Source organism: Symphalangus syndactylus, chromosome 11 (assembly GCF_028878055.3).
Source record: "Symphalangus syndactylus isolate Jambi chromosome 11, NHGRI_mSymSyn1-v2.1_pri, whole genome shotgun sequence".
NCBI classification, from domain to species: Eukaryota; Metazoa; Chordata; class Mammalia; order Primates; family Hylobatidae; genus Symphalangus; species Symphalangus syndactylus.
Genome location: NC_072433.2, coordinates 27,017,880 through 27,033,730, shown reverse-complemented (window position 1 = coordinate 27,033,730; position 15,851 = coordinate 27,017,880). Strand labels below are relative to the sequence as shown.

The 15,851-nt window shown below is 45.4% G+C and overlaps 1 protein-coding gene across 6 annotated transcripts in view; it reads right to left on the bottom strand.

The window, feature by feature from the left end:
• The window catches only part of DYNC1LI2 (dynein cytoplasmic 1 light intermediate chain 2), a 32,846-nt gene that overhangs the window by 8,561 nt on the left and 8,434 nt on the right, over positions 1-15,851 (bottom strand). For 3 of the 6 annotated variants that reach the window (XM_055299389.2, XM_063611767.1, XM_055299386.2), the window contains 7 exons: positions 14,854-15,084; positions 8,532-8,701; positions 6,344-6,437; positions 4,460-4,595; positions 2,229-2,340; positions 1,149-1,208; positions 318-359 (listed from right to left, as the gene is read on the bottom strand). In XM_055299389.2, coding sequence (XP_055155364.1) covers positions 318-359; positions 1,149-1,208; positions 2,229-2,340; positions 4,460-4,595; positions 6,344-6,437; positions 8,532-8,701; positions 14,854-15,084 — 845 coding nt within the window. The remainder of the gene's footprint in view (positions 1-317; positions 360-1,148; positions 1,209-2,228; positions 2,341-4,459; positions 4,596-6,343; positions 6,438-8,531; positions 8,702-14,853; positions 15,085-15,851) is intronic. The other 3 variants (XM_055299387.2, XM_063611768.1, XM_055299390.2) reach the window with 2 other exon arrangements.

The following is a 15,851-nucleotide window of genomic DNA, read 5'->3' as shown; positions in this document are numbered from 1 at the left end:
CTGCAGGATATTTTTCACAGGCTATGGTACAGCAGCACTGGGAGTATGCTCTCAATTCAAGCCCTTTCTGGATCTGTTTCTCCTGAGAGAAAGACATCCAGATAACAAAGCCAGCTCACTCTAATTCCCAGAGTTGTATTCTTTCATCAGAAACTTCTTGAGTTTCTTTTATATTTCTGGTCATGGGTCTTTAGGGAAACCAAATTCCCACTGAAAATACAAAACCCACACAAATATAAGCTCTCACAAATAATGGTATAAAGTTTGACGACACCCACAACACTGGGCCTTGACCCAGTTTAGTGTAAGGTACTCACAGAAGCTCTCGTGGGTGTAGCTGGTTGCTTGGCAAGGAGTGACTGCAAAGAGAGGGACAAACTAGCCATTAACCAAGGCCTGCAGAGAGCACTGAAGGTCTAGAGAAAAACTTACTCCAAGTACTCCACTAGAGGGCACTATTAACAACAACTAAGTCCTGTTTTATACCACAAATGCCAAAAAATTTTAATTGAGCCATTTGGTATATGGTGAAAAAAAAAAATATTCCAAGTAACCAGTTTCGAAGCTAAGGAAGCAAGCAAGGGACAGAAAGGAAAAAGATGGAAAAAGAAGGAAATAGTTGGAAAAAGAACCATCAAAACTTCCTGCTGACCTGCCTATACCATTGGGCGGATGATAGGTGGACCCAGGACACATCTAACAATAATCTGGGTGACAGAAATGGGAAGTCTGCATTCTAAACCGTCAGCTTGGGGAAGTTACTCTCCTCACCTGCAAAATGGGCATCACTTGCCTTTATGTACAGGGCTGTGTGAGGCTACATGAAATAATGGAAGTGTGGTCAGGTTACTGTCAACATAGGAAGTATTACGCCAGAAAACCACATTTCCAACGAAAGAGCACTTAAAAGACGCGAATCCTACTATTCCTGTAGGAGAGTCTGCAAGGCAGGCAGGTGATCTCCTAAGGGAGGTGGTCCATCCCCAACTAATCCTAGAAATAGGAGGGAATGAGGAGATCTGGTTTCAACCCCTCTACCACTGCAAGCTTTTTGTGACTCCCCACATGCAGACAACCCCAATCCCACCCTAGGAACTGGCATTTCATGCATGAGAAGGCCTCTGTTCTAACCTCACTGGTCTTCTTACCTGTTGCTTCATTAGGAACACCTGCTCATCTTCTGCTGCCAACTCTTTGTCGTGGACCAGCTGTGAAGCAACATACATGTTTGTGGCCACAGGCCAAGAATACTCCTAACCACTGTCAAACTTCATGCCGAAAGGAGAGTCTGAGGCTCAGGCTTCAACACAGGTCTGAGAGATCCCTGCTGAGACTGCAGAGTAATATTTTTCTAGCCTGGCACAGACCTCTCCCAAAACCAGCTGCAGCATGTAGCCAACTGGCATTTTTAAGTCTGGCAGGTTCTAAACACCTCAGGGTCTGCAGGACATCACATGAGGGGATCCAGTAACAGTAATCCAGAGGCAACGGCAGCACTGGCAGGACTTAATGGGAAACACCACCAACTCCAAGTGGGCATTCCATCACTCCTGCCCACCAGCCCTGGGCCATTTACGTAACACCAGACCTCATTTAAAGATCAACAAAAAGGCCCTGGGACTTACTACTCCCCACCACCCCCTACAAACTATACAATGTGTAAGACCTGTTTCTTTATAGTTTTTTTTTTTTTTTTTTTTTGAGACGGAGTCTTGCTCTTGTCGCCCAGGCTAGAGTACAGTGGCCCGATCTCGGCTCACTACAACCTCCGCCTCCCAGGTTCAAGCAATTCTACTGCCTCAGCCTCCCAACTGCTGGGATTACAGGAATGAGCCACCATGCCCCATCTTTATAGGCTTCTTTTTGCATTAAAAAACACCTAAACCCTTTTTCTTCTTTTCTATTTTTTTTTTTTTGATATGGAGTCTCGCTCTGTCGGCAGGTTGGAGTGCAGTGGCGCAATCTGGACTCACCGCAACCTCTGCCTCCCAGGTTCAAGTGATTCTCATGCCTCAGCCTCCCAAGTAGCTGGGATTACAGGCACCTGTCACCATACCCAGCTAATTTTTGTATTTTTAGTGGAGATGGGGTTTTGCCATGTTGGCCAGGCTGGTCTCAAACTCCTGACCTCATGTGATCTGCCTGCCTTGGCCTCCCAAAGTGCTGGGATTACAGGCGTCAGCCACCGCACCCGGCCCTAAACCCTTAAAGCAATTGTCTTTGACTACCTTTCTCACGGGAGGTTTCACAATAAAGTCTTCATATGCATCTTCTGGCTTCACGGTTGTAAAATTTTCGTGTAAAATAGCTATTTTCTTTTCATTGTCCCAGCCTGCAGGTCTAAAGGCAAAGAGAGAGGGACTGAATTGCTTTTTCTGGGGCTGCCTTAGAGCATACTCAGATCACATTCGGGACTCCTGGGTAGGACCCTTCTCACAAGATATAGTGTGTAGTTGTTGGGGGTTGTTTGTAGCTTTTGGCAGATGTGCCAAAATACACTGTGGGTATAATCCATCGGAACAACATCGCAGGTCCTGCTCCATACTGAATTCATGGGCCCAAGGTCTAAGGAGCCAGTATGAGATCCGATTCCACAGGCTGCCCCACTCAAAGCATTTAGCACTCTCCCACAACTCCGCCTAGAAGAGCAAGGACACAGTGGGGTGCTGTTCCGACAGAGAAAAGGATGCAGAGAGCAGCACAGAAGGCAGAGCTCAAAGGGATGGGATGGTTTTCTTGGGCTCTGTCATGGCTCCCCTCCTGTGGGTTGTTTCTCTAAGAATTCTTTCAACAGTTATCTTGTGGACTGGTTCATTAACTTTGCTGGCATGGGAGGATGTGTCCTAGAACCAAGGGGCAAGCAGGGCCTGTGTTTATCCTAGGCCCCAAACCAGAGGAGCACAGAGTCCTTGAGGTTCCCACACCGGTGCTGGCCAGCTCAACATCACAGGGTAGGATGGCACCCAAGTTCCATTATGTGAAGCCACAGCCTAGGGTTCCCACCTGAATCCCTTAAAGGTAGCAATGGTAAAATGTCCCGTATGACACACTTTTGAACTCAAGCAGCTCTGAAAGATGGCAACTGACTGACTGTTCTCACAGGCCTCTCATTCTCCATCTGACTTCTACTTCATAGCTCTATAATCAAGAGGGTGCTTAGCCAGGGTGCTCCACTCCAATATCCTTGCTGACTTTGCCAGTCACCAGAGAGGTAACTACCAACAGGACCAAATGTGCAAAGGGGCAGGGCACGATTGAGATACTGCCGTGAGCCATGCAGCCTTCGGAAGCTGAGAGATGCTTCTTCATTCCAGACCAGCCCCAAATCCAACCGGTCTCCTTGCTCCTAGGGATGACATGTGATTTGGATACCAAGTGATTCCAAACACACCTCTAACTGGGCTTGTGCCTTTGGCGCCTGCCTGACTGCTCTGAACAACTCTCTAAAATCAGCCCAAGCCTGTAGGTATGCCATCTATGACTAGCCTGAGTGACACTCTCCTTGACTGTGCAGGAGGCAACCCAATTCCCTGAGAGCTCCTGGCTTTCACATTTCCAGCCTCTCACAGACTGCTCTCCCTGGCTCCCCCTATTGCAGTTCTTTCCAGTCCGCCTGGGATCTACCACTTGTCTTCCAGCATCACCCTCCTGCTTTCCCTGCCATACTTCCTCCATAACCCCATCACTGCCCTTCCCTTCTTCAGCTGTGTATGTCCCCTCTACAGTGCCATATGCAAGGAACACGTATCATTCATTTCTGTGTTCCTTGCAGAGAACCTGGGCACCTAATGGGTGCTGAGTAAGGTTTCCTGAATGAATAATGTAATTGTTTGTTAAGTCAGGAGGATACTGAAGCCTGAACATCAATCTGCTAACACAAGTCCTGTCAGAGACCACAGCTTCATGTTTATGCATCCAGCAACGCTATGATTCTCCAGTGAGAGAAAGACACCAGCTTAGGAAAACAGGTATCCAAGTCTCTATCAAGGACAATCAATCCCAGTGGCTCCCAAAATGTGAAATGCCAGAAACACAGCAAGCACTTAATATAGCCAAAGCCCGTGCTGACAGAGATGTCGAGAGGATGTTTGCAATCATCCCTGCCAACAAGCAGATAAAGCAGGCACTTTAACAGAAGACATTCAGGATCCCCCAAGCACAATTCCCTATATTCCCTCCCCAGCCAGTATTTTACCAGAGTTGACAGTGAGTGCCAAAAATGGCTGGCTTAGGTTTTGGCAACTTGCTCTCGAGGAAGAAAGGCAGCACCCTGACCACACCACCCACTTCCCTCAGGCAGATGTCTCATAATCCGGAAAGGAAGAGAGAGAGAAGGTGCAGTGAGAGAGCTGGCTGTAGAGGACACAGACAGACGGCACCTTCCTTGAAGGGGTAAAATGTAAAAAGCAAATGTACTTTAAAAAGAAGAGTTTCAAAGCATCATCTCAAAATAACTCACATAAAAACGGCATCCTTTTCCACAACTAAGGCAGGGGTGGTGAAGTGGAAACCGTATGTTTTATGAACAATATACTTATACAGCAAGTCGAGGTTTTTCTCTTCTTTCACTGATGTGTAAATCAAGGCAGCTCCATCTAATCAATCTGCTTAAGAAAAATCAATTCACTGCAAGAGGAGACAAAATCAAACACATACAACCTCAAAGTACTACTCATAGGTTGATCAGTTTTTGATCAATACATGAGCAACAGAAAGCATTACAATTTTAAAAACTAAAACGCTTATAGTATTACACAGGCATACTGCACACTGGTAAAAAATAAATAAATAAAAAAGTAAAAAGGTCATAGTAGCAGATGAATGAAGTCAAAAGCATAAAGCTATGTTGATGCTAGTGGGCTGTGCAGTTTATTTTTTAACATGTAAATTGTTGTCTGGATCCCACAGATTACTTCCTGAGAAGTAAAGTATTGGCTCTGGGGTTAGCCCAGGAAAACACTCTCAGAATATCAAGGTACACAGACTCCTTCCCAGGCAGATGCCTACATGCAACCAAATTTATCATTAAACCCATCTTTTGAGGGATGGGTGCCAACAGGCTAATGGGCCATCCCAAAAAAGATAGCAGGAACTCATCTCTCACCTCCACCCGAAGGTGTGGAACCATAGCACCAACTGCTACTGGCTTTTTACAGTAACAGGACTCAAAAGACTGCAGACACCACCTCTCTATCATGGACAGCACAAAACATAAACATATGGGAAACACCAGTAGCCTATAAAACAATACCCTGTTTGGTAATTGACCTTTTCTACCTAAAAGCAAAGTTTAAAAATATTTCTAAGACAGTATGATAAAAGTAACGTGATGATAAAATGATCACATTAAATTCTTAATAGGAAAGCTTATCAAATGTATAGTATTAATAAAAGTGGGCGGACACAGTGGCTTACGACTGTAATCCCACCACTTTGGGAGGCCGAGGAGGGTAGATCACTTGAGGTCAGGAATTCGAGAACAGCCTGGCCAACATGCTGAAACCCTGTCTCTACTAAAAATACAAAAATTATTCAGATGGCCAGGCATGGTGGCTCAAGCCTGTAATCCCAGCACTTTGAGGGGGCCGAGGTGGGTAGATCACATGAGGTCAGGAGTTCGAGACTAGCCTGGCCAACATGGTGAAACCCCATCTCTACTAAAAATACAAAAATTAGCTGGGTGTGGTGGCTCATGCCTGTAATCCCAGCTACTCGAGAGGCTGAGGCAGGAGGGTTGCTTGAACCTAGGAGGCAGAGGTTGCAGTGAGCCGAGATCATGCCATTGCACTCCAGCCTGGATAACAAGAGTGAAGCTCTGTCTCAAAACAAACAAACAAAAATCTAGAAGTGGTGGCGCACACCTGTAGTCCCAGGTACTCAGGAGGCTGAAGCAGGAGGATTGCTTGAACCCAGGAGCACAAGAGCTAAGATTGCACCACTGCGCTCCAGCCTGGGTGACAAAGCAGACTCCATCTCAGAAAAAAAATTGAAAAATACGCTGAGCGCAGTGGCTAACAGCTATAATCCCAGCACTTTTGGAGGCTGAGGTAGGTGGATCACTTGAGGTCAGGAATTTGAGACTAGCCTGGCCAACGTGGTGAAACACCATCTTAAAACAAACAAACAAACAAACAAAAAAACAAATAAATGAGTGATCAAAGGTAGACAGAAGTTAATAAACCTAAAACTCCGATACAGTAAAACATAAACCTAGTAAAAAGATATATACAAATTCTCTTTGGCAGAATACTATTCTGGGTTCGGGAGGTGCTTTATCTCTTTGAAGACGCCCCATTTGGAAGAAAGCCTGTGACCCAGGCCCCACACAGTGCCCAAAGGATACACTGAAGGCAGAACCTCCGCAGGTGTGACTGGATAAAGTCCAAATGCTCATCCCTGTAATCATGCTCCTTCTCCAGGACACTCACCGCATCACACTGCAGGGAAGAGGGAAGACAGACAGAGTCACCTTTTTGCCTCATTGCCTGCTGACGATGGGAACACCACATTTTTCAGAAATAAAGTATTGTGGCTCCAAAGAAGAAAGCCATAGCTCAGGGTCCAAGCATTAATTAGAGAAGAGTAAAAAAAGAACTGGAAATTTTTCTCGTTCATCTTGGGCCTCAGTTTTTTTTATCTGTAGAGTGAAGATGTAATAGGCCTGATCACCTAACGGTTTGTTCTAAACATCAAACAAGCTCCCATCAGGAGACAGGCCCAGTGTACACAGTTGTACACTCCACTCCACAGGGCTCCATCCTCAAGAACAAGATGAGAATGGCACACTATAATTGGGTAACATGATGGCTCTGACCGGAAATAAAGAACTTTTAAAACTCAAAATGTGGCCAGGCGTGGTGGCTTACACTTGTAATCCCAATACTCTGGGAGGTCGAGGCGGGCAGATCACCTGAGGTTGGGAGTTTGAGACCAGGCTGACCAACATGGAGAAACCCCCATCTCTAATAAAAATACAAAATTAGCCAGGCATGGTGGCAGGCACCTGTAGTCCCAGCTACTCAGGAGGCTGAGGCAGGAGAATCGCTTGAACTGGGAAGGCAGAGGTTGCAGTGATCCGAGATCACACCATTGTACGCCAGCCTGGGCAACAGGAGTGAAACTCTGTCACAAAAAAAATTTAAAAAGTTTTAAAACCTATTGTTTTTCCTTATATAAGAGATACAACTGGCCGGGCGCGGTGGCTCACGCTTGTAATCCCAGCACTTTGGGAGGCCGAGGCGGGCGGATCACGAGGTCAGGAGATCGAGACCACGGTGAAACCCCGTCTCTGCTAAAAATACAAAAAAATTAGCCAGGCGTGGTGGCGGGCGCCTGTAGTCCCAGCTACTCGGAGAGGCTGAGGCAGGAGAATGGCGTGAACCCAGGAGGCGGAGCTTGCAGTGAGCCAAGATCGCGCCACTGCACTCCAGCCTGGGTGACAGAGCGAGACTCCGTCTCAAAAAAAAAAAAAAAAAAAAAAAAAGAGAGAGAGATACAACTTTATTTCTCTATGACCGAACTTAGTTTGTTTTTTCTTTTTCTTTTGAGACATAGTCTCACTCTGTTGCCCAGGATGGAGTGCAGTGGCGCCATCTCAGCTCACTGCAACCTCAGCCTCCCAGCTCAAGCAATTCTCCCGCCTCAGCCCCCCAGCTCAAGCAATTCTCCCGCCTCAGCCCCCGAGTAGCTGGGATGACAGGCGCCTGCCAGCACGCCCGGCTAATTTTTCTATTTTAGTAGAGACAGGGTTTCACCATGTTGGCCAGGCTGGTCTTGAACTCCTGACTTCAAATGATCCACCCACCTGAGCCTCCCAAAGTGCTGGGATTACATGAGCCACCATGTCTGGCATGACTGAACTTAATTTCTATTCCTACCTCATCATTCTAATTTTCCACCATTAGTTTGGACCACATCAACTGATTTAAATAGCCTTAAGGAAACTGCTGTGAGTTCTTTTTTTTTATTTTTATTTTTTGAGATGGAGTCTCACTCTATCCCCCAGGCTGAAGTGCACTGGCACGATCTCAGCTCACTGCAAGCTCCGCCTCCTGGGTTCACGCCATTCTCCTACCTCACTCAGCCTCCCAAGTAGCTGGGACCACAGGCGCCCGCCACCACGCCCGGCTAATTTTTTATATTTTTTGTAGAGACGGGGTTTCACCGTGTTAGCCAAGATGGTCTCCATCTACTGACCTCGTGATCCGCCCACTTCAGCCACCCAAAGTGCTGAGATTACAGGCGTGAGCCACTGCAACTGGCCAAATGCTGTGAGTTCTAAGTTTGAAAGTCAACAGTGCTTCAGAGACATTAACCCTAGGCCATGAGCAAACTGACTAGTCATGTTTCCTGCATTTAAATTTCCAATTTACATGATAATTTTTTCTGTCTTGACATATTCAATGTACCTTAATGAATCTCAATAAGCCCAACTCTCCCTTGGGAAAAAAATGTCAACAGTTTCTCAAACTTTCAGATGGTGACTGTTCACCACCTGAACCCAGCCAAGCCAACAACCCCCTGGCACGCACCTTTGTGCACACCACCAACACCGGGATCCCCAGGTTATGAGTCAGCACATTGTCCCCCAGAGGCAGGGCAACATTTTCTTCATCGGAGCCTGAGGTCAGAGGGCCTCTTCTCTGTGGGGAACCTTGACAACCTTCTTCAGGTTCCATATAGTCTTGAAAATCTTTCACAACTGGGGGAAAAAGGGAAAAAAATCACATGCACATAAATAAAAATACATGTTAGCTTTAGAACACTGAAAAGAAGGCAATAACAAGCACAAAACACAGGCAGTTGTGTGTGACAAACTTCCTAGTCACATCCAACTGCAAAATCAAGGATTTGGGGATGGTGATACAAAATGCCAATTCTGACATATTCAGTGTGAGCTTTGTAACATCGGGGCAGCAAAGACATTCCCCTGGGCATCTTTAATTGCACCAAACCCCTGAACAGGTTTTTTTTTTTTCTTCTTCTTTGAGACAAAGTCTTGTTCTGTTGCCCAGGCTGAAGTGCAGTGGTGTGATACCACCATCTTGTGAGCTCAAGTGATCTTCCCACTTCAGCTTCCCAAGTAGCTGAGACTAAAGGCATGTGCCACCACACCCAGCTACTTTTAAAATTTTTGTAGAGGTGGGATCTTCCTGTGTTGCCAGGTTGGTCTCAAACTCTTGGGCTGCAGAGATCCTGCTACCTCGGCTTTCCAAAGTGCTGGGATTATGGGATTACAGTCTTGAACCACCATGTCTGGCCCTTAAACAGGTTTTTAAAAAATACTAAGGTTTCAATAGTTCTTACCATGAAGAAAGCCACTTTTCTTATGTATCTTACATTTTCAGAATACCAGAAGAGTTGAACTGTGTTACTTCAACATAGCCGACCATTAGGAACAGCTATAACTTACAATACTCATCACAGTCCTCATTAGAAACGCCTAATGAGCTGGGCGCGGTGGCTCATGCCTGTAATCCCAGCACTTTGGGAGGCCGGGGCGGGTGGTTCACCTGAGGTCAGGAGTTTGAGACCAGCCTGGCCAACATGGCAAAAACCCCATCTGTACTAAAAATACAAAAATTATGCTGGGGGTGGTGGTGTACCTGTAGTCCCAGCTACTTGGGGACTTGTGCTAAGGCACGAGAATCGCCTAAACCTGGGAGGTGGAGGTTGCAGTGAGCTGAGATTGCATAACTGTACTCCAGTCTGGGCAACAGGGTGAGACTATACCTCAAAAACAAAACAAAACAAAACAAAAAGTTTCCATCCTGGCCAACATGATGAAACCCCGTCTCTGCTAAAAATACAAAAATTAGCTGGGTGTGGCAGCACGTGCCTGTAATCCCAGCTACTTGGGAGGCTGAGGCGGGAGACTCACTGGAACCAGTGAGTCAGAGGTTGCAGTAAGACACAGCGAGACTCCGTCTCAAAAAAAAAAGCTTAATGAAACAATTTGAATTTTATAAGAACATGCTGTTTCCACGCAGCTGAAGCTTGTCAGCACTAAGTAACTAGGCTGGTCTTGCCCAGCACCAGATGTATTTCCTTATTATCCTCACTCTTGTGGGCTAAGTCTCATCTTTTGGGGATCCCAAGTCACTTGTGCAGTGTTCCCGGCCTATTCCTGCCTAACACAAGAAAGGGTCAGTGCTACAACATCCACTTATTGGCATACAATGTTCACTAATCCAGCTAAGGAAGACCATTAAGGTGACAATGGTCCGAGCCTCAGTTAAGCCAAGTGACCACAAAGCCCACAGCTCTGCACCTTTATGTGGGCACTTCAAGGCTCTCATGTTGAGCCAGAGAACAAAAAATGCAACAGTTAAAGCTACCTTGAGCCAGAGAAGAAAACAGGCAGCTCTACCCTTCTAAGTCCAGTAAGACTGAAGGATCAAAGGCCTTTTACTCTCACCAACATGCTAAGTAAATTCAAATAACAAGACTGAAGAGGACCTAGAGAAAGGTCCTACCTGCTCCTCTTCACCCACAGAACAGAATTCAAACATTTCAAAACCACGAGTTTTTATTTACAAAGATTTGACGTTACTATTATATGAGCTTCTGAAATTATCTGAGAGCTCTGTCTTTTATGTAATAGTGAGCAAACTGAAAACTAACTGATTAGGCCCTAAAGTGCAGATGTGATATTTCATCTCTACAGCATCTCTTTTTGTTTTTTTTGAGATGGAGCTTCGCTCTGTCACCCAGGCTGGAGTGCAGTGGCACAATCTCAGCTCACTGCATCCTCCACCTCCTGGGTTTAAGCAATTCTCTGCCTCAGCCTCCTGAGTAGCTGGGATTACAGGCACCCACTACCAAGCCTGGCTAATTTTGTTTTATATTTTTAATAGACACAGGGTTTCACCATCTTGGCCAGGCTGATCTTGAACTCCTGACCTTGTGATCCACCCACCTCAGCCTCCCAAAGAGCTGGGATTACAGGCGTGAGCCACAGTGCCCGGCCTACAGCATCTCTTTAATTAAGCTCATTCATATACCTTCACTGTCAGGCTAACCGCAGTGGCTTATGTCTGTAATCCCAGAACTCTGGCAGGCCAAGGCGAGTGGATCATGAGGTCAGGAGTTCGAGACCAGCCTGGCCAACATGGTGAAACCTTGTCTCTACTAAAAATACAAAAATTAGCCAGGCATGGTGGCGGGCACCTGTAATCCCAGCTACTTGGGAGGCTGAGGCAGGAGAATCACTTGAACCCAGGAGGTGGAGGTTACAGTGAGCCGAAATCGTGACATTGCACTCCAGGCTGGGTGACAGTGAGACTCTGTCTCAAAAACAAAACAAAACAAAACAAAAAACAAAAAAAACAAAACAACACACACACACACACACACACACACACACACACACAACTTCACTGTCAATATAAATAATCTAGTCAAATAACCTTTACTCCGTTTTGGATAAAAACAGAGAAGAACTTCATGTGGTCGTTGAAGGGTCTTTAAAGGAATCAAATATTCTCACATTTTTCTCTTTAAAAGCACTTTTAACAAATCTTCAAATCAATAAAATATACAATGGCTTAACTGGGCAAGATCTAATGCCCCAAGATCTCATGAGGCACTCAACTAGGGCTTCCCAGACAGTGAGAAGCACAGAGCCTGGAAAGGCTCACAGGTGAGCTAAGCTACGGTTGGATGGTGGAGGCAGGCAGCTCAGACAGCTGGCTCCACGAACCTCCACCCCATTACCTTGTGCACTGTAAACTTTTCTCCTGTATTTTACCTGTGCCATGAGGAGAAAATAGTTCAGAAGCCCTAGATTATTCATGCTTTAAAGGAATGACTTAATTGTGGCTGCCCAACAACAGTAGGAAATTCATATTTTTAAATAACTTAGCATTTTATTTATTTATTTTTTTTTGAGATAGGGTCTTGGCTCTGTTGCCCAGGCTGCAGGGTAGTGGCACAATCATGGCTCACTGCAGCCTCGACCTGCTGGGCTCAATCAATTTGTCTGCCTCTGAGTAGCTGGGACTACAGGCATGTACCACCATGACTGGCTAAATTTTTGTAGAGACGGGGTTTCACCATGTTGCCCAGGCTGGTGTCAAACTCTTGGGCTCAACCAGTTGGCCCATTTCAGCTTCCCAAAGTGCTGGGGTTACAGGCATTGAGCCACTGCGCCTGGCCAACTTAGCATTTTAGAAAGCAATTTGGAAAGCAGAGCAAATGTACATAACATGAGTGAAAAGGCAGTATTAAAAAGAGGAAGGACTATGTAAGTTGGATAGTAAAACGTGCATTTTTTTCTTGGGTATACACATACTGCAGTTTCTCCAGATGGTGAGATGGTGAGTATTTCACAGCAGGGGACATCAGCCCACTTGGGGCTTCCCTTTGGAATCAGATGGGAGTGGGTACAAGATCACAGAGCATCTTCACTGCTGTTGCAGCTTCTCTCTCAACTTTTCCCTCCTACCTCATTTATTGGTTTCACAGTCCTGAGAAGACCCCATAGTCCTACATAAGCACAAGAAAAGCCCCAGAAATAAAACAATAAAGACTAAAGTACAAAAAAGCGCCACCTTCTGGTGGCTACAGGGGATGCTTTCCCTCTCACTCAGATGATCCCTGCAGCCAAACAGCTGCCACACACACAAAACCACTGGGAACCTAACCCTAAGAGAGTGGCCAGCCATAGAGCAGCTTTCCAAAATCAGAAGACTGGAGACGGTGTTGGACTGGAAACTAGGTTGAATAACAGCCCTTCACTCATTCCATATAATATCTGGAGTCCAATTAATCTGGAAAGCAAGAGTCCTCTGGGCAAGAGGATAGCCAACTGCTTTATTAAAATGTAACCTAAACCCAGTATTAACAAAGCCTCCTCCAACATACAACACAAAGACATGGCTACCATTCTAAACATCTGAGAAGGGGTGGTGAAGGCAGAGAGGCCAATGGAAAACCAACCAGAGTCATGAGACATGGTTCCAGCAATTGCTAGCTGCTCTACGGTGTCCTCTCTCCTCTTCCTCCTTATAACCAAACTGAACTTTGATATTAAGAACACATGGCAACCCAAAGTAAAGATTACATATCTCAGCCTCCTTAAGAGGCAGCAGCCCCTGCAGCCCTGCATTTCTCTTCTTCCATCCTGCTGACTGGAACACGGATGTGAAGGCTAGAGCTCTCTGTCAGGAGGAAGAGAACCACACCCTAGAAATGACAAAGCAGTAAGCACAAAGGAGCAAGGTCCTCCAGCTGTCTTCCCAGGGCTCTAATTTCCAGTCTTCAACTACCTACACTTCTAGATTTCATTTACAAGAGAGAAATAACCCTCAGTCTTATTTAAGCCATTATATTATCTCAGGTTTTATGTCACATGCAGCTGAGTCTAATCCTAAATAACAGCCATCAATGACTAAATCACAAAATAAATTCAGTGTTTCATGGAAATTTAAGCTCCCCAGGAGCAGGCATTTTATTTACTGTATCTCCAGCACATAGAACAGTACCTGGTACCTGGTACAGTATAGGGCAGACACTTTCCCTATCTGGGAAAAAACAATATTGGCTCAATCTCTCTCTTTTCTCTCTTAACAGATCTCTACAAGGTTATCACTCTAAGAAAACAGCTTCAGAGAACTGAAGTCGCCAGTGCATTAGCCCACTCATCTGGGCACAAAGCTGTCTGTGCAGTGGATGAAAGCAGGTCTTCAGACTCAGAACTATTCAGAGAAGTTGTCCTTAAGGGCTCTATTTCAGGGAAAAAGAGGCATTATCTAGAAAGGTCAGTGGTTGAAGACACATGAGCTGAGCTGCATAACAATCACAGTAGTACACATGCGGGTGACCAGGGAAATATACACATGCACAACAAACCAAAGAATGCAATGTTAAACTCATTGTTTCAGCCAACGTGGGACAGAAGCAAGATGAAGTACGGGACAGAAAACACACTGCTAGAAATTTGATTTCAAAAGCGCATCAAAATTTCTGAACCATTCTGCCAGTAAGTGTGAAGATCTCGTGTGCCATGCCCGAGAGGCCCTCATTAATTCACCAGAGGGGGTGATGTCATCCTGTGGAAATATGCCAGGCTGGGTCAAACTTGCCCTGGCCAGGACGGCTGCTGCTGCTGCCATGGCTCCAGCCCCTGCCCCTCCCATTTCCCTGGCAAGTGGACAGAAGATGATGTAACTGCACAGAAGCAAGGGAAAGGAAAAACAAGCTTCTGAACCAGATTAAGGAAAAAAAAAACCCAAACAAACTTCCTTTAATTTGAAAGTTCTTTGTTGTCAAAAGGGCTTGGATGTCCTTAGTCTTAAAATAACCTTTCATGTTAATTACAAAAAAAAAAAAAAAAAAATCCTCCTATTTCTAACTAAAATCATATTTTACTGGATTCCAAAATGAACTAAGGAACTGAAAGCTTTGTCTTTTTTAGGACTTCCTCTAAGCCTGCCAACATGAGGGTCCACAGGGCCTTAATGGAATTCCAGGGCAGTGAACTCAAGCTGCAGAGACCACAGCAAACCCTCACATCCTCTGATGTTAACTCAGCAGACAGAGAGTAACAGAAAAGCACAGAGATCCACAGAACTTAACACATTTTAGGGAGTGAGGGAAGAACTCTTATTTGAAATGGAAACCAATGAAGATAATAAATATTGATTTGTTTTCTTCAACTTGTGACACTTGAGTTAAAGACTGCTTTGAATACTTTTGACTACTGAGTTTACAAGAGGAACTCTGAAATAAATGGTGCAAAAAAAACAAAACCACAAAGCAAGGGAAGCCTCTAGGATTGGGAAAAGGAAAGTGATTCGAACCATCTAAAGAGACTAGTGAATTTCCCAATTAAGAAAATTGTATTTTACTCACACTTCTGTTCCAGCTCCCTCATTTTTTCTGGTGGAATTTTCATTTTATCAATGTGCTCACGTAAAACACTAGCCCATTTCTGCAGAGATTCCATCACAGTCCAAGGTCTAGACATGTCTGCAACAAAAATGACGAGGGTCTCTGGCAAGGATTCAGCAGAAACTGCAAATTTCAGCAGGCCTTTGTGGTACAAGTCTCCATCCAGAATCCACACATTGCAGCGCGTGTGATCTGAGAAAAGAAGTGAATGAAGCTAGTTACCACCTGACGGTGACCATCAGCACAGCTCTAGAAACAGAGACACATCAGGAAGATCTTGAAGGTGTCAGCTATGAATTCTAAATAGAATGCAAAATTTGGAAATCCAAACCAAAAAGTGCCCAAGTGCTCAGTAGACAGCAATCCTTGGTCCTGGTGCCTTTAAAACTACAGTAATATAGGGTCCAGGCATGGTGGCTCACACCTGTAATGCCAACACTTTGAGAGGCTGAGGCAGGTGGATCACTTGAGGTCAGGGGTTCAAGACCAGCCTGGCCAACATGGCAAAACCCCATCTCTACTAAAAGTACAAAACAAATTAGCCGGGAATCATGACACTCGCCTGTAATCCCGGCTACTTAGGAGGCTGAGGCAGGAGAATTGCTTGAACCCAGGAAGTAGAGGTTGCGATGAGCTGAGATTGTGCCAATGCACGATAGAATGAGAGTCCATCTCAAAAACAAACAAACAAACAAACAAAAAAAACTACGGTAATATAGGAGGTGTTCACACCTAAAAAGGTTTCCAAAACGTCTACGAAGAGTGAGGGTATCGGACCGGCGTGGTGGCTCACGCCTGTAATCCCCGCACTTTGGGAGGCCGAGGCGAGCAGATCACGAGATCGGGAGTTCAAGACCGGCCTGGCCAGCATGGTGAAACCCGTCTCTATTAAAAATACAAAATTTAGCTGGGCATGGTGGCAGGCGCCTGTAATCCCAGCTACTTGGGAGGCTGAGGTA